Raw genomic sequence first — 24,134 nt, 5'->3', positions numbered from 1 at the left:
CGACGTATAGATATATAACTTACTGTAAAAGGGCTCGTGGATAGCTCGTACAGTAGAATCACGATCTCCCCGGCCAGGCGGAGTTGTCGTACCAGTAAGGTCCCGGGTTCAAGCCCCCATCGCCGCTGCAAAGATTTTATTCTCTGTTGTCTTCTGGCACTTTCCTACTCACTTCATTTCTTGTAAAAGGGACTCAAGCCTAAAGTGAAACTAGTTTTCACAACCCCTGAACACGGCACTTTTTTTTATGCTGTTAACCCTCTCCTTACCACCTACACCAAAATCGTCACATTCGTTACGACATTAAATACATTTTTCTTATTCAGATTTGTTTTGTACATCACAAACTTTGAAGATTGATCTTTGTTTAATGAATAAGAGCATAAAGTTGTTTTGTAGAGAGTTTATTTGAGTTAAAAAAAAAAAAATTTCTGCTGGGGAAGCCTGACATTTTGGGGAAATACTGAAAAAGATCAGTAAGGAGAGAGTTTGAAAAATTTTAAGAGAAAAAATTTGATCGTCTCAAAACATACACAAAAAATGCTGAAAAGAATTTTAAAAACCCAAAATGCCAAACCCAACTTTTCCTTGCTAAACGGATTTTAAGTTTTTTAAATTGGCATTTAAAAAGTCAAATTGGCAGCCATGCCATGTAGAATTATGCCGTGATTTCAAAACAAATTGAAATGACAAGAACCCCTGAAAGTCCCCTGTGTCAAGTGAGGTAATGATTCTTATACAAAGTATCTTCAATCTTCAATGGCTTGTATTTACAAAAGGCTCCAACGGGCCTTTCACTGCAAATGTTCAATTACAGTCCAATCAAAATTGGGAAACAGTCACATATTTCTTTGGCGAGTAAATGCATTCAAAACTGTTTTGAACGTTTCCAAGCATCAACGTTCGTTATGTCCCGTGGCCGGATATTTCAAGTCATATATTTCGTGGGGAAAAGGAAAAGTCTGTGTTTGTTTGTGTCTGTTCTTGTCAATGGTTGTATGTATTGTGATGCACCGTATCTACGTGTTACATACCTATCTGATTGGCTTTTTATGTAGTTTGGGATGATGATGGGTGAGTTTGGGCCGTGGATGGTTTTGTGTCAGGTAACAATACAGGATACCTTGTGATGGTTTTGTGTCAGGTAACAATACAGGATACCTTGTGCTGGTTTTGTGTCAGGTAACAATACAGGATACCTTGTGATGGTTTTGTGTCAGGTAACAATACAGGATACCTTGTGCTGGTTTTGTGTCAGGTAACAATACAGGATACCTTGTGATGGTTTTGTGTCAGGTAACAATACGGGATACCTTGTGATGGTTTTGTGTCAGGTAACAATACAGGATACCTTGTGCTGGTTTTGTGTCAGGTAACAATACAGGATACCTTGTGATGGTTTTGTGTCAGGTAACAATACAGGATACCTTGTGATGGTTTTGTGTCAGGTAACAATACAGGATACCTTGTGATGGTTTTGTGTCAGGTAACAATACAGGCTACCTTGTGATGGTTTTGTGTCAGGTAACAATACAGGATACCTTGTGCTGGTTTTGTGTCAGGTAACAATACAGGATACCTTGTGATGGTTTTGTGTCAGGTAACAATACGGGATACCTTGTGCTGGTTTTGTGTCAGGTAACAATACAGGATACCTTGTGATGGTTTTGTGTAAGGTAACAATACAGGATACCTTGTGCTGGTTATTCAATGGTTTCCATTCAAGTGACTGGAGGGAGGACGTCACACAACCTGGGCCTCTGGATTTGCATCTGGTTGCGAGTCTTGCAGTTGCTCTTTGTACTTTTTCAATCTTGTCCATGTCATTGGTCGAGGAATATTGTCTGGGTGGGGTTCCTGACGTCCCATAGTGGGCAGGGAGGTACTTACTGTGTCTTCTATCTATCCATGGGTGAAAGTTCGCCGGAAAAATCCGGCATGGCCGGATTTTTATTTTTGAAAAAGAGGTCTCGCCGTTTGTTTTTTTGTCTGGCCGGGATTCGAAAATGAAAAAAACCGGCATTTATATAATTAACCGCACTTCTGTTTTTTCCTCTTATTGGTAGTTGCAGGATTTTTTTTCTGAGCACCTGCCTTTGCAGGATTAATATCATTGAGTAACTTTCACCCATGTATCTATCTCTGGGTGGGGTTCCTGACCTTCCATAGTGGGCAGGGAGGTACTTACTGTGCCTTCTATCCCCTATATCTGTTTTCCAATTTGTTTTCTGTCTTAGTCTTGGAATGAGATTACTTGGTTTTGTACTGGCCCTGGTCGGATACCCTGGCTGGGAGGGAAACAATCAAATGTATGGTTAGTTTTGGGAGATGATAATTTTTTCCTTGTAAATCATCTCTCTGTTATGCACTTTATTATGTTTTGTTTACATATTATATATGATTTGTAGACATTTGAGTGTATTCCTCTTAGTTGGGACCTGGGCTTGTGTCTGGATGAGACTTTTAGGTGATCTCAAACTAAGTACTTTGATAGTGTGCTCTTGGAATCTACATCTGTTTCCATTTTGAACCAATTCCCCTTTGTCTTCCCTTTTCTTGGATGCTTTAATTGTAATTCTAGAACTTTTTACGATCTCATTTTCTTCCTTTTTACTGGCGCTGATATGACCTTAATGTGTTGCAAGCGCCGTTAAACCCTTAAAAACAAACAAAACAATAATATTTTGTTTTGCCTCCATCAGTTCTTCCTCTTACAAACGTTTCCATTTCTTTGTATCTTTTTCCCCAGCGGTGTCATGTGATCACCCCGACATGACCAGCCTGCTCATCGCCAGCGGGATTGACCAATCAGTGAAGGACACCGAGGGAAACACGGCCATGGACATAGCCAGTGACGATATGAAGATACTCATCAAACAACTCGCGTCCACTCATATAGAATAGTGGTCCCATTTCTTACATCTCATACTAGGGTTTTATATGACTGTTCTTTTCAATTTTGAGATTCTGGCTGGGGTTTCCGACCTCCCATGATGGGCAGGGAGGTACTTACTGTGTCTTCTATCCCCCTGTATCTGAGTGGGATTCCTGACCTCCCATAGTGAGCAGGGAGGTCACTTACTGTGTCTTCTATCCCCCTGTATCGGGGTGGGATTCCTGACCTCCCATAGTGGGCAGGGAGGTCACTTACTGTGTCTTCTATCCCCCTATATCTGTTTTCCAACTTGCTTTCTGTCTTTGTCTTGGAATAAGATTACTTGGTTTTGTCCTGATCCTGGCCGGAGTTCTTGACTGGGAGGGAAACAGTCAAATGTATAGTTATAGTTTTGGGAGATGATATTTTTTTCCTTGTAAATCGTCTCTCTGTACTGTACTGTACTGTAATTTTTTCATTTTTACCATATTATTTGTAAATATTTGAGTGTATTCCTCTTAGTGGGATCTTGTCCTGGTGTCTGGATGGAACATTTAGGTAATCTCAAACTAAGTACACTGATAGTATGCTTTTGGAATCTACATCTGTTCCCTATTTGTACCATTTCCCCCTTGTCTTACTTTTTCCTCAAATTCTTTTAATTGTACATCTAGAATGTTTTTACTATCCCATTTTCTTCCTTTTTACTGGCGCTGATATGACCTGAATGTGTTGAAAGCGTTGTAAAACCCTTTTAAAAAATCAAAACATCCAAGATATGGATTGAAATAACTGAATGGTTAGATTTTAAAAATTACTTTCTTCAACTTTTACACATATTTTTTTCTTTTTTTTTTTCTTTTTTACAAGCAATTTTACAGTTTGTCTTTTATTGAGATTGGCAGCCCAGCTCCATGTTGAGGACATGAATGACAATGTGAAATTGAATCTAAGCTGCAATTTCATTACAAAAACAGATGAAATGGGACGGTTCGGGTTTCCCTGTTATCAACAAAATAGGATGAATGAAACACTACAGACGAATGAGATAGTGTTTCTGTAGTGTTTCATTCATCTTGTTTTGCTGATAAAGGGGAAACTCGAAACATCCTATTCATCTGTTTTCGTAATTAAATTGAAGCTTACATTTAATTTCACATCGTCATTTATTTCTTTGAGGACACGAAATAGGGAAGAAAGATCATGGTATCACAATTGGTTAACATTTTGTGACAGGATTTGTGATTTGGGGTTTTGAGTGGATGAAGATATTGAGGTTAAATTAATGAAGACAAAAGATATGGATGTTTCGGATTTCCCCTTCATCTACAGTGGAATGAATATTTGGGGCTTAAATGGATGGAGATTTTGAGTTTAGATTAATGAAGACAAAAGATATGGATGTTTCAGATTTCCCCTTCATCAACAGTGGAATCATGATAGCCGAGTTGGTAGAGCTCTCACTTCCTACGCAAAAGGGCTGGGATCGATCCCATATGAGGTCTGACTCCCCCTTGTCCACCTAGCAGTGATTGGGTAGCTGGGTCTGCTGGATCAGGTGGAAAGTACTATGCATTAGACTAGCGTCCTATCCAAAGGGTAGCAGATAATTGTTATTGTCCATCATAACACGATGGAAACGGGGATAAACTCTGGGTCTATGGACCTGAAGGACCACTTTACCAATAGTGTGCCAAATAAATCAGATAAGATCATCTAATTCATCGTAAACATTGTTGACCAAGGAGAATCCCGAAACGTTCACATCCTTTGTCTTTCTTTGTTTGTTTATTATCTTGGTGCTTTAAACTCAACGACTTCATCAATTCAAGTTACAAATTTCCAATCCTTATTCTAGAATTGCCTTGTTTCATCATCTATACTGTTTATCAAGGGGAAACCCGAAACGTCTTCACTATTTTCACTTTTTCCAGCATTGAGCAGCAATGTTTGAATTTTACACAATTGGATAGGGAACGTTTATGATTTTGTTCTTTATTTTTCAATGCATTCCTCTTTAAGAAGTTTGTTGTTTTCTTTTTTTGTTTTTTTTTTTCAAAAAAGACTTTTATAAAAAATTAATAAATAGATAAATAAAATTCCCTTTTTTCATCTCATAGGGGAAATTTGTCTCTAGGGTCTATTCCAAGGGAAGACTGGAACAACCCAGGCGTCAGTCGCAGTGCAGCGCCGCAAATTGAGCTAGGGCGAGGTGACTTGCTCAAGGCCACACAGGCGGGTGGTTGGATGGGAGCATCACCCTTGAATCATGTACCTATGATGTTCGCATGGGTGTACGATCCGATAGTAATGTCGTTTCTTCTTCTCTTTACTAGCCTATCCTGCTTCTTTGGTTTGTGATTGTATTTTTGACAGGGGATATTTTTTTTCCTGTAAATCCTCTGCCTGTTTGTTCTTGGTTATTTATAATTTAGCTTATGATATCTTTAGGTTATGCTTTTGATTGACATTTGTACTATTTTTGTTGGATTGCTTGTTTTTTTGTTTCAGCGGTCTCTCATATAACCTCAATTGTGTTGGAAGAGACCTAAAGCAACAAACAAACAAAAAAAAGGCCACACAGCACAGCTGCGGGTGATCGAACTCGGTACCTTTCGGGTACGAAGCAAAGACCGTACCGCTGAGCCACGCTGTCCCACAGTGTTTCCAGTGTGCTATTTTCATCCTGATAAAATTGGAATGGTGTAAATTGAGTACCTGGCTGATAACAGCAAAACGCCTTACAGCCAACTATCTTGGAGTCATGATGATAATAATAATAATAATTGTTATTACTATTACTATATTATTATTATTATTATTATTATTATTATTATTATTATTATTATTATTATTATTATTATTATTATTATTATTATTATTATTATTATTATTATTTATTATTATTATTATTATTATTATTCTCATCATCGTCATTATTATCATTATTATTATTATTATTATTATTATTATTATTATTATTATTATTATTATTATTATTATTATTATTGTTATGTCTATCTTTATTATTATTATTATTATTTCTATCATTATTATTGTTACATTATTGTTATTAATATTATTATTATTATTATTATTATTATTATTATTATTATTATTATTATTATTATTATTATTATTATTATTATTATTATTATTATTATTATTATTTCTAATACGGATATTTCTATCGTGATTATTATCATCATCATTACTAGAAGTTATGATTCTTGCAATTATTTTATTCCATTGTGTTTTTCAATAGAATGATTGACCCAAATAAATGTTATGGTTTTTGGCCAAACGCCTCAAAATAAACGATTGAAAAACTAAACTTGCGTTTGTAAGAGTTATTTCTGTCCTTGTTGAATTAATACGAAACTGGTTGAAACAATGAAATGTATAGTAAAATAAAGGGAGTGAACATGACTCTCATTCTCATTCTTATAAAAAGATACAACACAAAGTAAACGACGTTTCGGACATTGGCCTTCTTCAGGTGCTGGGTGGGGTTCCTGGCCTCCCATAGCGCTTTATACTGATTGTGTCTTCTATCCCCCTATATCTGTTTGCCAATTTGCTTTCTGTCTGTGTCTTGGAATGAGATCACTAAGTTTTGCCTTCTGGGTGGGGTTCCTGACTTCCCATAGTGGGCAGCAGGTACTTGCTGTGTCTTCTATCCCCCTATATCTCTGGGTGGGGATCCTGACCTCCCATAGTGGGCAGGAGGTACATACTGTGTCTTCCATCCCCCTATATCTCTGGGTGGGGATCCTGACCTCCCATAGTGGGCAGAAGGTACTTGCTGTGTCTTCTATCCCCCTATATCTCTGGGTGGGGTTCCTGACCTCCCATAGTGGGCAGGGAGGTACATACTGTGTCTTCCATCCCCCTATATCTCTGGGTGGGGATCCTGACCTCCCATAGTGGGCAGGAGGTACTTGCTGTGTCTTCTATCCCCCTATATCTCTGGGTGGGGATCCTGACCTCCCATAGTGGGCAGGAGGTACTTGCTGTGTCTTCTATCCCCCTATATCTCTGGTGGGGATCCTGACCTCCCATAGTGGGCAGGAGGTACTTGCTGTGTCTTCTATCCCCCTATATCTCTGGGTGGGGATCCTGACCTCCCATAGTGGGCAGGAGGTACTTGCTGTGTCTTCTATCCCCCTATATCTCTGGGTGGGGATCCTGACCTCCCATAGTGGGCAGGAGGTACTTGCTGTGTCTTCTATCCCCCTATATCTCTGGGTGGGGATCCTGACCTCCCATAGTGGGCAGGAGGTACTTGCTGTGTCTTCTATTCCCCTATATCTCTGGGTGGGGATCCTGACCTCCCATAGTGGGCAGGGAGGTACATACTAAGTCTTCTTTCCCCCTATATCTGTTTTCCAACATGCTTTCTGTCTTTGTCTTGGAAAGAGATTACTTGGTTTTGTCCTGGCCCTGGCCTGTCCTAGCTGGGAGGGAAACAGTCAAATGCATAGTTATTGTTTTGGGAGATGATATTTTTTTCCTTGTAAATCATCTCTCTGTTATGTATTATTATGTTTGTTATTTTTAATGTATAATGTAAGCATTTGAGTGTATTCCTCTTTGTTGGATTTTGTGCTTGTGTCCGGATGAGACTTATAGGTGATCTCAAACTAAGTACATTGGTGGTATGCTCTTGGAATCTACATCTGTTCCCTATTTGTTCCCAGTTCCCCTATGTCTTCCTTTCTCTTGGGTGCTTTAATTGTAATTCTAGAACTTTTTACTATCCCATTTTCTTCCTTTTTACTGGCGCTGATATAACCTAAATGTGTTGCAAGCGCCGTAAAACCCTTAAAAACAAACAAAAACAATAAGTTTTGCCTTGGCCCTGGGAGTAGTGCTTGGCTGGGAGGGAAACAGTCAAATGCATAGTTATTATTTTGGGAGATGATAATATTTTTTTCCCTTGTAAATCATCTCTCTGTTATGTACTGTTATTTTTAAAGACTTCAATATATGATTTGTAACCATTTGAGTGTATTCCTCTTAGTGGGTTCTTGTTCTGGTGTCTGGGTGAGACTTTTAGGTTATCTCAAACTAAATACATTGATAGTGTGCTCTTGGAATCTACATCTGTTCTCGATTTGAACCATTTCCCCTTGTCTTACTTTTTCCTCGAGTCCTTTTACTTGTACATCTAGAATGTATTTACTAATCAATTTTCTTCCTTTTTAACGACGCTGATATGATGACCGAAATGTGTAGCAAGCGCCGTAAAACTTAAAAAACACCCCCCCCCCCCCCCCCCCCCAAAAAAAAAAAAAAAAAACAACTAAAAAAACACACAAACAAACAAAGGACTTTCACTATTTTTTAACTCACTCAATCCTAGAGATTTTTGCTACTTTTCAAAATTGGAAAAAAAATGTATTAAAAATAAGTATGTACATAGATAGTTTTATTCAACTACCATCATTAACATATAAAAACTAAAAACATTAGCTTTGTTTCAAGGCCTATAATTAATTTGTCTCAGAAAAAAATTGTAATAAACAGGCATGGGGTAAAGTAACCAGGGTAAACTACGGTTATAGTTGGTGTTAGGGTTGAGTGAGTTTGGGTTTATCTAATCTACATGATTCTTACTTACTTACTTACATAATTACTTACTTACTTACTTACTTACTTACATACTTACTTACATACTTACATACTTACTTACTAATACATTACATACTTACTTACTTATACATACTTACTTACTTACTTACTAATACTTAATACTATACTTACTACTAATTACTTACTTACTATACTACTACTACTTACATACTTACTTACACTTACTACTACTTTTACATACTTACTATCTACATTACTTATCTATACTACTACTTACTTACATTACATTATACTTAAACTTACTACTTACTACTTACTTCACTTACTTACATACTTACTTACATACTTACTTACTTACTTACATACTTACATACTTACTTACTTACTAACTCACTTACTTACTTACATACTTACAATTACTTACTACTTACTTACTTACTTACTTACTTACTTACTTACTTACTTACTTACTTACATACTTACTTACTTACTTACTTACTTACTTCCATACTTACTTACTTACTTACATACTTACTTACATACTTACTTACTTACTTACATACTTACTTACTTACTTACTTACTTACATACATACTTACTTACTTACTTACTTACTACTTACTTACTTACTTACTTACTTACATTACATACTTACTTACTTACAATACTTACTTACTTACTTACATACTTACATACTTACTTACTTACATACTTACTTACTTACTTACTTACTTACTTACTTACTTACATACTTACTTACTTACTTACTTACTTACTTACATACTTACTTACTTACTTACTTACTACTTACTTACTTACTTACTTACTATTACTTACTTACTTACATACTTACTTACTTACTTACTTACTTACTTATACTTACTTACTTTACTTACTTACTTACATACTTACTTACTTACTTACTTACTTACTTACTTACTTACTTACTTACTACTTACTTACTTACTTACTACTTACATACTTACTTACTTACTACTTACTTCTTACTTACTACTTACTTACATACTTTACTTACATACTTACTTACTTACTTACCTTACTTACTTACTTACATACTTAATACTTACTTACTTACTTACATACTACTACTTAAATTACTTACTTCTACATACTTACTTACATTACTTAACTTACTAATACTTACTTATACTTACATACTTACATACTATACTTACATACTTATACTTACTTACTATACTTACATACTTACTTACTTACTTACTTACTTACTTACATACTTACTTACTTACTTACTTCCATACTTACTTACTTACTTACTTACTTACTTACTTACTTACTTACTTCCATACTTACTTACTTACTTACATACTTACTTACTTACTTACTTACATACTTACTTACTTACTTACTTCCATACTTACTTACTTCCATACTTACTTACTTACTTACTTACTTACTTACTCACTTACTTACTTACTTACTTACTTCCATACTTACTTCCATACTTACTTACATACTTACTTACTTACTTACTCACTTACTTACTTACTTACTTACTTCCATACTTGCTTACATACTTACTTACTTACTTACTCACTTACTTACTTACATACTTACTTACTTACATACTTACTTACTTACTTACTTACTTACTTACTTACTTACTTACTTCCATACTTACTTACTTACTTACATACTTACTTACTTACTTACTTACTCACTTACTTACTTACATACTTACTTACTTACTTACTTACATACTTACTTACTTACTTCCATACTTACTTACATACTTACTTACTTACTTACTTACTTACTCACTTACTTACTTACATACTTACTTACTTACTTACTTACTTACTTACATACTTACTTACTTACTTACTTCCATACTTACTTACTTACTTACTTACTTACTTCCATACTTACTTACATACTTACTTACTTACTTACTTACTCACTTACTTACTTACTTACTTACTTCCATACTTACTTACATACTTACTTACTTACTTACTCACTTACTTACTTACTTACTTACTTACATACTTACTTACATACTTACTTACTTACTTACTCACTTACTAACTTACTTACTTACTTACTTCTATACTTACTTACTTACATACTTACTTACTTACTTACTCACTTACTTACTTACATACTTACATACTTACATACTTACTTACTTACTTACTTCCATATCCTCTCGGTGCTAGATCATCACATAAGGCTGACACGGTGGAACGCCATCTTTCCCGGTTGGAGTTGGAGGAGGCCATTTTGACATCTGTCCCCAAGACCAACCACTGTCTTTCCTTTCTCTTTCGATGCTCCCCCCCCCCCCCCCCCCCCCTCCAGGTCTCCAGCGGGCGGTCCCTTCTTCTTGTTCCCTGGGTGGGGGGTTCTACATGAGGACTATTCGTGAATGATTAGGTACTTTAAAAAAAAATTAAATTAATGGCAGCATAGTTATTGTACAACAATTAATGAAAATGATGATGGTGATGTGATGATGTTGATGATGATGATGTCTAATGATTAATTTTACCCCCTTTATTTTACTATAAAATGTATTGACTCATTTTGGCACCTCTAGATGTTGATTAAAAAGTAACACACTGTGTAGGCAAAAAATAACACATTGTGTAGGCAAAAAATAACACACTGTGTAGGCAAATAATAACACACTGTGTAGGCAAAAAATAACACACTGTGTAGGCAAAAAATAACACATTGTGAAGGCAAAAAATAACACATTGTGTAGGCAAAAAATAACACATTGTGTAGGCAAAAAATAACACATTGTGTAGGCAAAAAATAACACATTGTGTAGGCAAAAAATAACACCGAATTAAATGTTAAACTGGTCAAAAATATAAATTGTTGGCATTAGCACCCTAAAATATGGTATCCATTCTCCTCAATAAAACATACAAACTCAACACAAGTCTGATATTTCTGGCTATAAATTCAATTTTCAATATCTTAGCCATCCCGACTTAATACCATTTTGAGGCGAAGGGTCACATTTGAATTAAAATACGTTCCCTCTCTCTTACTTTTTATCGTCTCTGTTTAATTGTAAATCTAAAAAGATTGTTTTTGTTTTTTTTTATTTTTAATATTCCGTTTTCTTATTTATTCAGAACCCAAAAAGACGTAGGCTATTGGAGGTGGTGCAAGATCGTGCAGGACGACAGGAAGTCCTCATCACCACAGTTAGAAGAAGGAAACTGTCATGGTTTGGCCACGATGGAGGAGGTGCAAGATCGTGCAGGATGACAGGAAGTCCTCATCACCACAGTTAGAAGAAGGAAACTGTCATGGTTTTTTCCACGATGGAGGAGGTGTAAGATCGTGCAGGATGACAGGAAGTCCTCATCACCACAGTTAGAAGAAGGAAACTGTCATGGTTTGGCCACGATGGAGGAGGTGCAAGATCGTGCAGGATGACAGGAAGTCCTCATCACCACAGTTAGAAGAAGGAAACTGTCACGGTTTAGCCACAATGTGAGGCATGAAGGTTTGTGCAGAATGGTGATGGATGGCACCCTTGAAGGAGAAAGAAGAAGAAGAAGAAGAAGAAGAAGAAGAAGAAGAAGAAGAAGAAGAAGAAGAAGACAAAGGAAAGTTTGGATGGATGGTATCAAGGAATGGACAGGAATGAAGATGGAAGAACTCTTGGAGAAGGCCAACAATAGAGAAGAATGGCGGAAAGTGGTGAGAGCTGCATCCCGTGTATCCCTCCCACGATCATCAGATCATGGGATCAATGAATGAATTCATTATTATTGGCGCTAACCGCTAAAATAACCAAAATGTGTTGCAAGCACTGCGAAACCCTTAAGAACAAAAAAAAAAAAAAAAACCCAAAGAAACAAACAAAAAAAAAAAACAAAAAAAAAAAAAAACAAGCAAAAACAACAAAACAAACCCCAATAATAATAGTAATAGTAATGTAATAAAGTCAGACAACCGGGTAGTTGATGCCGGCGAGTGTGATACTGATGGAGACAACCGGGTAGTTGATGCCGGCGAGTGGTAGTAGTAGTATTGGCAGAGTGTAGAGGCCGTGGGAGTGGATGGATTCGGTCCCGGGGTCGACTTAAGAGTTCCAGACTGTAACTGCGGCGGTGGTGCTCAAGTGAGGAAGATAGATCGAGACAATGAAGTGACAGTTTAGTGTACTACTGTTAGTGATAGTAGCATGACTTCATGTGTCAGAAGTAGAAGTAGGGAGTTGATTTCATGAGCGAAGAGCACACACCACAGTCAAGTCCGGAGACACCATAGTCTACCCGAGTCCTAGCCCATCCACTCCAGGGTAGTGGAGGCGATCAAACAACAAAGGCCAGGATGTATAATGATGAAGTCTTTATTCAGGAACAATGGAACAGATCATTCTTTTGTATCGTATTCTATAGGCGTGTAGCAATGAATGGATCAATGAATGAATGAAAAGAATCAATGGCAGAATCATCACATAATATTAGCTATAGCAGTTAAAAATAGATTTAGCGCGGACGTCAGGGAAAGCACCTACGTCACTGGTCCAGGTAAAGTGATGCGTAGACTGAAGTGAGTAAACTCGATCGAGTTGTGTGCATCTTCATGATTTAAACAAATTAATGCAAATAACATGGGACATGTATGAAGGAACGAATAAGTCTAAACTAAAGAGTTATGCTACAAAATCAATCATAGTAAATTGCAGAGTAAATGTTTAGCTCGTAATTAGTAATCAAAGGCGTGAACGTTATGGCTGTATAAAATATTTAAGTAGCAATTATTAAGTATACAGAAGAACAAAGTAGATTTAGATGACTCAAGGTAGGTGGCTAGGAAGCTATGATTTGCCAGAATTAGTGATATAAATTTGTAAATGATCATAATAGTTGTTAAAATGAAGTTATAACGATGTGAAGTGATGAAAGAAAGCACACAAAAATATAGTATCAGGCCAGAAGTCACACCCAGCCGCAGATAAAAATAGTACTACATCGAGAGACTACCTGTGTAAGGGCTTAACACACAACACACAGTGTACTACTGGTCATAGTAACACACACGAGTAAAGGAATGTTGATATAAACCACAGAGGCACACAGTCTTGCATTACTTGCATACAATTTAATAGTGATGGTAGCGACAAGTAGTAAAGAGTAATAGAGTACAAAATCAAATAACATTAGATAGAATGGTCATTCTATTACATATCCCCCAACTCGAACCGTTCTATGTCCTCATAGAACAAATAATTTAATTATCAATGGTCAACTAGGCAGAGAGGATTCAATGTACGAAATCAACTTGAAAGAAATGCAATCAATGTAAATCTACGTCGCTTCAGCATAGCGGTATAAGTATAAGATGAGAAAAGCGTTAAAACTTGAAATACGAACGTCTCAAATATATGAGGAGGCTCATGTGGAATATAGACATGGAAATATTAAGTGGACGTCGCTTGTTAGCGGTAAAGGTAGAAAGAACTACACTGTTATAATTATAAGCAATAGTTTTAACATTCCATAATTACATTGTATGTTTCATTATGAATCACGAGCATATTATTGCAAAATTAATGGGAACTAACGAGATATTGAATCAATATACATGAGGAACCTACAAAACATGGATTATCTCACCAACGTGGTGGTCAAGCTCAGGCAGATCCTTGCATTTGGCGTGATGTCGTCTGGGCAGATGTGTGCAGGCGGGATTCTGTGACGTGGTTTCACTTTCACAGACGCGACTTTTAGGAACACCGGCCACCACTTCGACGACGATGCCTTTGGATAGTTGCATGGCAGTAATAGGGACGAGGCTCCATCTGGTTGGTTAATTCACGTTGGTAAGACCCACGGGTCATCTCGGGCACAGACACACAGGTCGTCACGGGCACAGGCACACGGACATCACGGGCACAGGCACACGGGTCATCACGGGCACAGACACACAGGTCGTCACGGGCACAGGCACACGGTTTATCACGGGCAAAGACACACAGGTCATCACGGGCACAGGCACACGGTCATCACGGGCACAGACACACAGGACATCTCGGGCACAGACACACAGGTCATCTCGGGCACTGAGACACGGGTCATCACGGGCACAGGTACACGGGGCATCTCGGGCTCAGGAACATGGGTCCTCTCGGGTTTGGCAGTCACACTGGTCATCTCGGGTTGGACAGGATACTCGACGTGTATGGTAGCCGGTAGCGGCCGTCTTGTTATAAATTCGGCTGTAAAGGGGCCGAGTGGCAAGTTGACGTCGATTGTCGTCTGTCGCAATAAAACATCGAGGTTGGTGGACAGGGACTGGCAGCTGGAGAGTAAATTTGTTCCAATTCCAAGCGGATGTCTGACTGATGAATAAATAAGCAGGTCTCCAAAAGGCTGTGGCTTCTGAAATTGAGATCCTGCTCGCAGCGCCAAATTTGTAATAAAGTCAGACAACCGGGTAGCTGATGCCGGCGAGTGTGATAGAGACAACCGGGTAGTTGATGCCGGCGAGTGTGATACTGATGGAGACAACCGGGTAGTTGATGCCGGCGAGTGGTAGTAGTAGTATTGGCAGAGTGTAGAGGCCGTGGGAGTGGATGGATTCGGTCCCGGGGTCGACTTAAGAGTTCCAGACTGTAACTGCGGCGGTGGTGCTCAAGTGAGGAAGATAGATCGAGACAATGAAGTGACAGTTTAGTGTACTACTGTTAGTGATAGTAGCATGACTTCATGTGTCAGAAGTAGAAGTAGGGAGTTGATTTCATGAGCGAAGAGCACACACCACAGTCAAGTCCGGAGACACCATAGTCTACCCGAGTCCTAGCCCATCCACTCCAGGGTAGTGGAGGCGATCAAACAACAAAGGCCAGGATGTATAATGATGAAGTCTTTATTCAGGAACAATGGAACAGATCATTCTTTTGTATCGTATTCTATAGGCGTGTAGCAATGAATGGATCAATGAATGAATGAAAAGAATCAATGGCAGAATCATCACATAATATTAGCTATAGCAGTTAAAAATAGATTTAGCGCGGACGTCAGGGAAAGCACCTACGTCACTGGTCCAGGTAAAGTGATGCGTAGACTGAAGTGAGTAAACTCGATCGAGTTGTGTGCATCTTCATGATTTAAACAAATTAATGCAAATAACATGGGACATGTATGAAGGAACGAATAAGTCTAAACTAAAGAGTTATGCTACAAAATCAATCATAGTAAATTGCAGAGTAAATGTTTAGCTCGTAATTAGTAATCAAAGGCGTGAACGTTATGGCTGTATAAAATATTTAAGTAGCAATTATTAAGTATACAGAAGAACAAAGTAGATTTAGATGACTCAAGGTAGGTGGCTAGGAAGCTATGATTTGCCAGAATTAGTGATATAAATTTGTAAATGATCATAGTTGTTAAAATGAAGTTATAACGATGTGAAGTGATGAAAGAAAGCACACAAAAATATAGTATCAGGCCAGAAGTCCACCCCAGCCGCAGATAAAAATAGTACTACATCGAGAGACTACCTGTGTAAGGGCTTAACACACAACACACAGTGTACTACTGGTCATAGTAACACACACGAGTAAAGGAATGTTGATATAAACCACAGAGGCACACAGTCTTGCATTACTTGCATACAATTTAATAGTGATGGTAGCGACAAGTAGTAAAGAGTAATAGAGTACAAAATCAAATAACATCAGATAGAATGGTCATTCTATTACAGTAATAATAATAATAATAATAATAATAATAATAATAATAATAATAATAATAATAATAATAATAATAATAATATAATAATAATAATAATAATAATAATAATAATAATAATAATAATAATAAAACAAAACAAAAAAAAAAAAAAACAACTCCCCCCAAAAAAAATAAAAAATTAATAAAATTAAAAATTAACAAACCAACCAAAAAAACAAACTCAACAAACAAATCAACAATGGGCTGGAAGCGACGTGCAGGTCTGATAACCCAATTCCTTATGGGCTCATTGTTGTAATAGAAATCTCAAAAAAATGACGTACACAAAATATTGTCCATTACATACAACAATGTTAAACTAGGCCCATAAATGGGTTCAGATGTCAGATCTGTTGGACAAGATAGGAATTTCCCAATCCAAGTTCAATTACTTACTTATCCGAACCAGCGACCACCTGAGCTCTAGCCCTTCGGTCTTGTGCCACAGCGGCGTAGCTTGGTCATTTAGGAGCATGGGGCTGGATTTGAGATATGTTGTCGCATGAATATTATCTTTTAGTTATGGATATGAGAGAGAGAGAGAGAGAGAGAGAGAGAGAGAGAGAGAGGGAGAGAGAGAGAAAGAGGGAGAGAGAGAGAGAGAGAGAGAGAGAGAGAGAGAGAGAGAGAGAGAGAGAGAGAGAGAGAGAGAGATTTGATGCACTCAATTATTTTACCTAAGATTTGTATGTTCTTTGTAACTTGTTCATAATGCCTGGCTAAGGATAAGCGATAGCCACTGTCAATCTGTGCACCTATGTGAACAGTACCAACGGTTTTCAATCTAGTGGAGATATTTAAATGTCAGTTAGACTTCTGATGGTTCAATGCTCTCTGTGTTAAATTTTTCAAACAGGTAAATCCATTTCTTGTCCAACACAATTCTGTATTGCTGTTATCGCCAAACAAAATACAATTAAAACAAAATAAACTCTTCTTTTCTATTCTCACCGTAAGCCAAAGAAAACGACTATACCAATCTTTATCAAATTAAATGACCGATTCTGTTTCCCGTCTTTAATAGTGAGTACAAAATCGTTTGGTTGATGGGGACCGAGACTTTTAATCAAAAGTTTATTTTCCCTATTCAAAGAACTGGTATTGATAGTCAACAGGTAATAGACGCGATTCATCACACTTCATAATAGCAATTAATTAAAATTTTAAAAACAGACACTGCACACATCAGATTAACACTCGAATTATCAGTAAACATACATACAGTCTCACATTCAAGTTAAAAGGGACAAGTGGAATTCAATATCACATGCCTGACACGCCTCGAAGAAGGATGGGTAACAGGTACAACACGATTGCCATTAATGGAATAATTAGGTCATTGTGTGTGGCTGCTAGTAAGAAAGCCACAATGACTCAGTTCAAAGTCAAGATGCCTCTTCATGTCCACAGTCATAGCACACGGCAAACGTGAAATGCATCGCCTGGTTGTACCGTGGGAATATGGCTGGAAGCCTTCTCAACCTTTAAAGCCACACGCTGTACTGATTGGTCAGGGGCACGAGTATGACTCGAGCTGTAGTAAATTCTAAGCGGTGTGATTGGTTCAAGTTTTGAGGCTCTGTAAGGGTTTTTCAACACCAGGTCAACAATGAATTTCATTGTTTGTGAAACAGAAAATTAAAAGTGTGACTTTTTATTGTTAAATTATTACAAATTATCAAGACAATGACGACCTGTGGCTTAGCCTTAATAGCCTTTAAGGCCCTACGCCACTATTTGTGCCATGACGTAGAAGTTAGATGTCTTTTGTAGTTGTTCCAGGTGACTATAAAGTGTGTTACTGATGCTTGGATTTGGTGGGAGAAATGTGCATCTCAGGTCTTCAAGAGGTTGACATTCAAGCAAGTGGTGTGTTACTGTTTCATTGGGGTGTTGACATAGGGGGCAGGAAGGGGATGTGTCTTTTGTAATTTTGCTTAAATGGTTGTTGAGCGGTATGTGTTGTGTTCTTAGTTGAAAGATGATGCTTTGCTGGTGTCTTCTGAGCTTATTTAGGCAATCAGTCTTTACAGGAGTGGTCATATGGGAAAACATACATCTACCCGTGGTGCTCATTGCCCAACTGTTCATCCATTCTTCTCTCTTATTTGTTTTGATTATTTGTTTCGCTGTGTCTAAAGAAACTGGAATTGATGGTTGTAAAAGTGTTGATCCGAGTCTGGCTAGTCTGTCTGCATTGTCATTTTCTGGTATATTTGAATGTCCCGGTATCCACTGGAGAGATAAGTCAAGTTCAATTAAATAATAACGTGAAGTTGATTGTAAGCTTACATTCAACTTCACGTTATTATTTATTTATTCGAGCTTCGAGCAGCAACATTTACACAATCCAAGTTCAGTGTGTGCATTTTCAGGCGAGATAACTCTTCGTTCTCGTCACCAAATCATTTATTTTCATAGTAGTTTCCCTTGAGTGATGATTTTGTAGATTCAGCACTCTCTCCTCGCGTCACTCAACAAGTCCATTGTCGTTTGTCACGTAGTACCCAGTCCAGTCATGTTATGACACAGTGGCGTGTGTAGTGTTGCTGTGTGTAGTGTGTAAGTATTGCGTGTGATAGTTGTTAGTCCCATTGATAAACTGAATCGGCCAAGAAGTCACAGGACTTGCCAAACAGCTGGTACCGGTAAGACAACTTCCTTTTCATTCGTTTTTTGCTTTTTATTTTTATTCTGTTTGTCTAAACCAACTTTTTGTCTCAAAACCTGTGACACGTGAGTGTCTAAACTGTAAACTTTAGTCTTAGTCTTAGTCTTCAATTTCTTCAACTTCAACTTCTAAAATAAAGCCCAAAAAAAGACCTAACTGACAGACGTTTACGATTTATGTACGGCGCTCTTTTGAGGTGGGTGTTGCGTAATCTTAGGTCAAATATGATTTGCCCCAGACTTTCGGCATTTTAAACTTACTTTCATAAAAATCTACACGGTTTTATTGGAATTCCGTGAATGATTAGATATACGTTTTATTTTAATGACAGCATAATGATTGTCCAAAGTCTAAAGAGGGGGGGCCTTCCAAAAGCTCCTCGTGCTAGATTTCTTTCAATTTGTAATTTGTATTTTCACCGTGGATCTTTTGTCGGGAGGCCTTCCGAAAGCTCCCTGTGCTAAGGGAAACAACTCAAGTATTCCCTCAACTAACCAGCGGCGTGGCGTATTGACGGCATATGGTGGTGCCATGATTAGAAAAAAAAATTCTAATACAGTGAACACGGTTAAGAAGAGAGAGCACGACATATTAAAAACTCTCTTTTATGGAAGGGTGGGGATCGATGGTTTCTACGAGTGGACAAAACTTACAAAAACAAATAATTCATGAAAACAACAAGCCAGAACACTGAGATACAAGTCCCGTATGAAAAGGTCTTTGTAATTATTCTTTGTCCACCAAATAAAGGATTGGATTTGGTAGATAATGCAATCAATATGTTATAAATGTAAATCAAAAGAGAAAAAAAAACCTATGACAGAAATTACTTACTTTTAGTACTTGTAAAAAAATCTGCACTGCGATGTTTCATCTCTGCAAATCTTTTTATAATGTGTTTATTGAAATCTGGAATGGCATCTATTTCAGCTTTGTGAATTGACAGAATCATTAACGAATTTAACCGCTCGCAAGAAATTTTTCACTCTTTTAAGGGTGCTAAAACAACGTTCAGGAGGTTAAGAAATACGATGGAAGTGGTTAAGGTCACTATAGCCTATAGATGTCCATGATTTGTCAGTGTTTGTTGTATCTGTAAAAAGTAGACAATAAAAACAAAAGACTAAACTAACTGTGAGCCATTCATGCCTGTCATACCATGTCACTGAAAAAGAGCGTTTTCGAGATTTCCACACCTGTGTTAATTCAAAATCAGTTGGTTGGTGAGGAACTAGTCTTTTTATTTCTAATTTGTCATCTAGTGTCAATCTCCCAAACGGTCGGTGAAGTAAAGAGTCAACTTGATTCATTGCAATTCATTGTTTAACAAAACAAAACTTCAAAGTATATCTCAAATAATGGAAATCAGTGGAATTACGATTAATGATTGCACGAATAAAAGGTAGATTCAGATCCTAAAGCATCACAAAGAAAAAATCACTCCACTTAAGTACTTAAAAATCTAAAAACACACCAAAAGTATAACTGTTGACAGTCTTCGGTTTCTTTCTCTGACTGACACAAATACACACGCACAAACACACACACACACACACACAAATAACCACTCATACACACGTAACCATCAACTCGGCACTACAAGCAAGAAAAATATTGGTAAATTCGTCCACAATGCTTCGTTGCAAAGAATTACTTTATTCAATAATCGTGAAAAAGAGGTGGGGGGGGGGGGGGGTTTGATATGTCATATTTTAAAGTTTTATGATGTTTTTCTTTGCTGCTTACAAATAAACTTGACAATGATCAGTGTTTTTGACAGTTAATGTAATATTTTGGATGGCCGAAGTTACCCTACATTGGCAATTGCCTAAAATAAACGTTTTTGAACTTTGAACCTAATTTGGCGCATCCCCCCAGTCCAACGGTGGAGCTCTCAGATCCTGGCACAAGTCGAGGGGTTTTCCGCTATTTGAAGATAGTATAATTCGACCTAGTTTCTCGCTCAATCAGCTGTCGCGATACTAATGGATATAGCATTAATTGGAGCTCGGATTGCTTTGCACCACGGTGTTTGATTTAGTCACTACTTCGCGGAGTGATGTCACCAACACACGAGTCGGCGCAGTGCGTGATTCGGAATCTTGAATAGAGTGGAGACTAAAAAGGCAGTATGTTGTTGGCGAGTTGGCGAAAGACAGTGGAGTTAAAATCTCTGTTTTATTTTTAATTAAATTATGCTGTTAATGATTTTTTAAAAAGATTGGTGCGGTGCCTGGCACCATTTGATCCAATGGCCCCACGCCACTGCAACTAACCCTAAGAAAAAAAATTAAACCTAGTACCTTTAACTAGCCCTGATACTAAAAGGAAAAACAAACATCCTATCACCCTTTACTAATACTTATTACTAACCCTAATAGAAAAAAAAAATCACCTGACATCGAGCTATTCCTAATAGAAAAAAAAAACAAAAAACAAACAAACTAGGAGGACGGCTTTCATTATTTCATAAAACAAAGTGGCGGCGGAAAACCAAAACAATGGTCGTATTATGAAAGTTTAAACTTTCACAAATCTATCAATGTTTGTTCTAGAGTTTGAAAAATGTTAGACTACTTTATATTGACAAAAGACAAAGATACATGGTGAAAATACAAATTGAAAGAAATGCTAGCACGAGGAGCTTTCGGAAGGCCTCCCCTTTTGTCATGCGTTTATTTATTCAATTTGTCAATATCTATAAAGTAGCAAACCTTGATAGATTAGTGAACTTTAAACTTTCCAAATACGTCCATTGTTTTGGTTCTCCACTGCCATTTTGTTTTGTGAAGTGTTGAAAGCAGTCCTAGTCCTGGGTTTGTTTTCTATTAGGGTTAGCTCGAGGTCGGAGGATTTTTTTATTTCTTAGGGTTAGATATAAGTCGTAGTAGAGGTGCTAGGTTGTTTGTTTTTCCTATTAGGGTTAGTTAAAGGTACTAGGTTTTATTTTTTCTTAGGGTTAGTAGAGGGAATATTTGGGTTGTTTCCCTTAGCACGAGTAGCTTTCGGAAGGCGTCCCTCAAAAGATTAATTCATATCTTCTGAGTTACCAACCATACTGTCAGTAGTATCATGTAATGAGGTCCATATCCAACATTGTGAACAGCCCTAACTCAACTAAAACTTCCTCTTCCCCCACCGACATACCTATCACTGTTAACTTTTTTTTATCTCCTTTTGTTTCTATATCTTGTTCATTCTGACCACAATTTTGGGGATATTGATGATGGCCGGGAATTTGTTTTAAACTTCCCTAGGCCAAGGTGTTGTTCGCCCCAAAACAGGCCACTCCTACCATTTTCCTGTCTTCCTCGTACAAAATAATACAATTTATTATCACACATCCCAGGGATGATCATTTTCCGTGGAATTCCGGGATTTTGGGATTTGCTCTGAAATTTCCCGCTGATTTTGCCGTGTCAAACATTTTCCTCTAAATAAAAAAAAAAATTGAGTTTTTCTATCGTGCAATATCCACTACATATGCTCAAAGCACTTTACAAGGGGTCCCAGGCCAACAGCAACATTTAACATGAAGGACAGGACATGATGCCTTATAAGGCGATATTACAATTTTTTGCGGACAGAGACAACGCTGTTAACGGCCAGGTACTCATTTTACACCTGAGTACAGTGACAGAATGCGAGTAAAGAGCCTTTTCCAAGGACTCAACTATGCGCAGAGCGAGGCTCGAACCCAGGACTTTCCGATCCGAAAGCGAGTGTCATACCACTAGACCACATAGCTGCACGAAATAAAACTATAAATACTAAACACTGTGTTGTAGAGCTCACTTGTTACTTTTTTGTTTGAAGAAGAAAAGTCAATTTTTATGCTGGGTGGGTGTGAATTTTCGGGGGAAATTCTAAAAATACTTGGTAAGGAGAGAGTTAAGAGTTAAGACATAGTAAGATTTCCTTTCTAATTCATTCAAGCCCCAGGGTACGTTTTTCCTTTGAAGTGTATTGGGAGGACACTGGGTGTGACTCAGTTGGGTGGAAAGTCACTATCACTTGAGTTTTTTTCTCCTTTCCTTTCGTGTGTGTGTGTGTGCAAGTCCTTATTCAAATATTTTTGGCAAATAGAAACCAAAGGGAGGGAAAACGAGACTCCCATACATTTCTGTATTATTTACATTTTTCATTTTTTATTTATTTAGTTAATTAGTTTTTGTGGGTATTGTCTAGTTTTTTTGTTTTTTAATGTCCTGATTTATATGAGATGTTTCACCCAGCCAGATCCTGTTGGGAAGAAGAGAATATAAAATAAATAATGCAGTCCCCGGCTATTTGGTCTAGTGGTATGACACTCGCTTTTGGATTGGAGGGTCCTGGGTTTGAACCTAGTTACGTCCTTGGAAAAGGCTCTTTACTCACATTCTCTCACCGTACTCATGTGTAAAATAAGTATCAGGTTGTCTCTGTCGGAAAGAAAATTGTAATATCGCCTAACAAGCGTCATGTCTCGTTCTACATGTTACGCGTTGCTGTTGGTCAGGGACCCTTTGTAAAACACTTTCAGCACGTTTGGTGGATTTTGCGCTATATAAAAGCTCTGTTTATTATTTTTTTTCTCCTTCTTTTTAAAAATTATTATTTTTTTCCTTTGCTTGTGGAGCGAGGGCTCTAGCCTAGTGAGCTACCATGGACCCCCCCCCCCCCCCCCCCCCTCCAAGGCCATGTCAATTAACCAGTAGATTTTTGACTAATCAAAACATGGAATTTGTGACACACCCTCACACGTGCTCGGACAAACACAGTTGGTTGTTTATAGATAGTATGCAGATGACGTCACTCAGGCCTTTGTTATTGTTTTTGCCATCCGCGTTTTTGAGTTGTTCTCACTAAACTGTATTAACCAGACTATAAAGGTTCATGGTTACAGGGCGTTTGTGTGTTAGTCCGTTATACTTCCGGATGGCAATGTTGTGAACTCCTTGGCCAAGCGCATTCTATCTCTACGTGAATGATATCGACCCTCTCTCTCTCTCTCTCTCTCTCTCTCTCTCTCTCTCTCTCTCTCTCTCTCTCTCTCTGATCATTGTTATTGTTTTTATACCGCCAACTGGGTGACTAGTTATCACACGAGATTCTCGATCAAACTATAAACGTTTAAGTTTACACATAGTTTTCTGTGTTGGTTCCATTGATCAAGCGGTAGAGCCGTGGGTATTTTACTTAGACACGTACCATCAAAAGTCAAACCTGGGTAACTTGCTATGTTTATCAATCAATGTTTTTTTTT

General features: G+C 37.6%; 2 protein-coding genes across 2 annotated transcripts in view; both read left to right on the top strand.

Moving 5' to 3' along the window:
- The window catches only part of LOC144980369 (acyl-CoA-binding domain-containing protein 6-like), a 99,244-nt gene extending 96,205 nt beyond the window's left edge, over window positions 1-3,039 (top strand). Inside the window, exon 7 of the mRNA XM_078928072.1 lies at window positions 2,750-3,039. Coding sequence (XP_078784198.1) covers window positions 2,750-2,904 — 155 coding nt within the window. The 3' untranslated portion in view covers window positions 2,905-3,039. The remainder of the gene's footprint in view (window positions 1-2,749) is intronic.
- Window positions 3,040-18,674: 15,635 nt separating this feature from the next.
- Window positions 18,675-24,134, top strand: part of LOC144980366 (high affinity copper uptake protein 1-like) — a 63,784-nt gene continuing 58,324 nt past the window's right edge. The window contains exon 1 of the mRNA XM_078928065.1: window positions 18,675-18,866. The gene's annotated coding sequence lies outside the window, so the exon portion shown is untranslated. The remainder of the gene's footprint in view (window positions 18,867-24,134) is intronic.

Source organism: Berghia stephanieae, chromosome 9, assembly GCF_034508935.2.
Source record: "Berghia stephanieae isolate SIO BIC M18660-M18661 chromosome 9, UCSD_Bste_1.3, whole genome shotgun sequence".
Taxonomy (NCBI): Eukaryota; Metazoa; Mollusca; class Gastropoda; order Nudibranchia; family Aeolidiidae; genus Berghia; species Berghia stephanieae.
The sequence above is the reverse complement of the archived record's forward strand: the minus strand, read 5'-3'. Positions and strand labels throughout refer to the sequence as shown.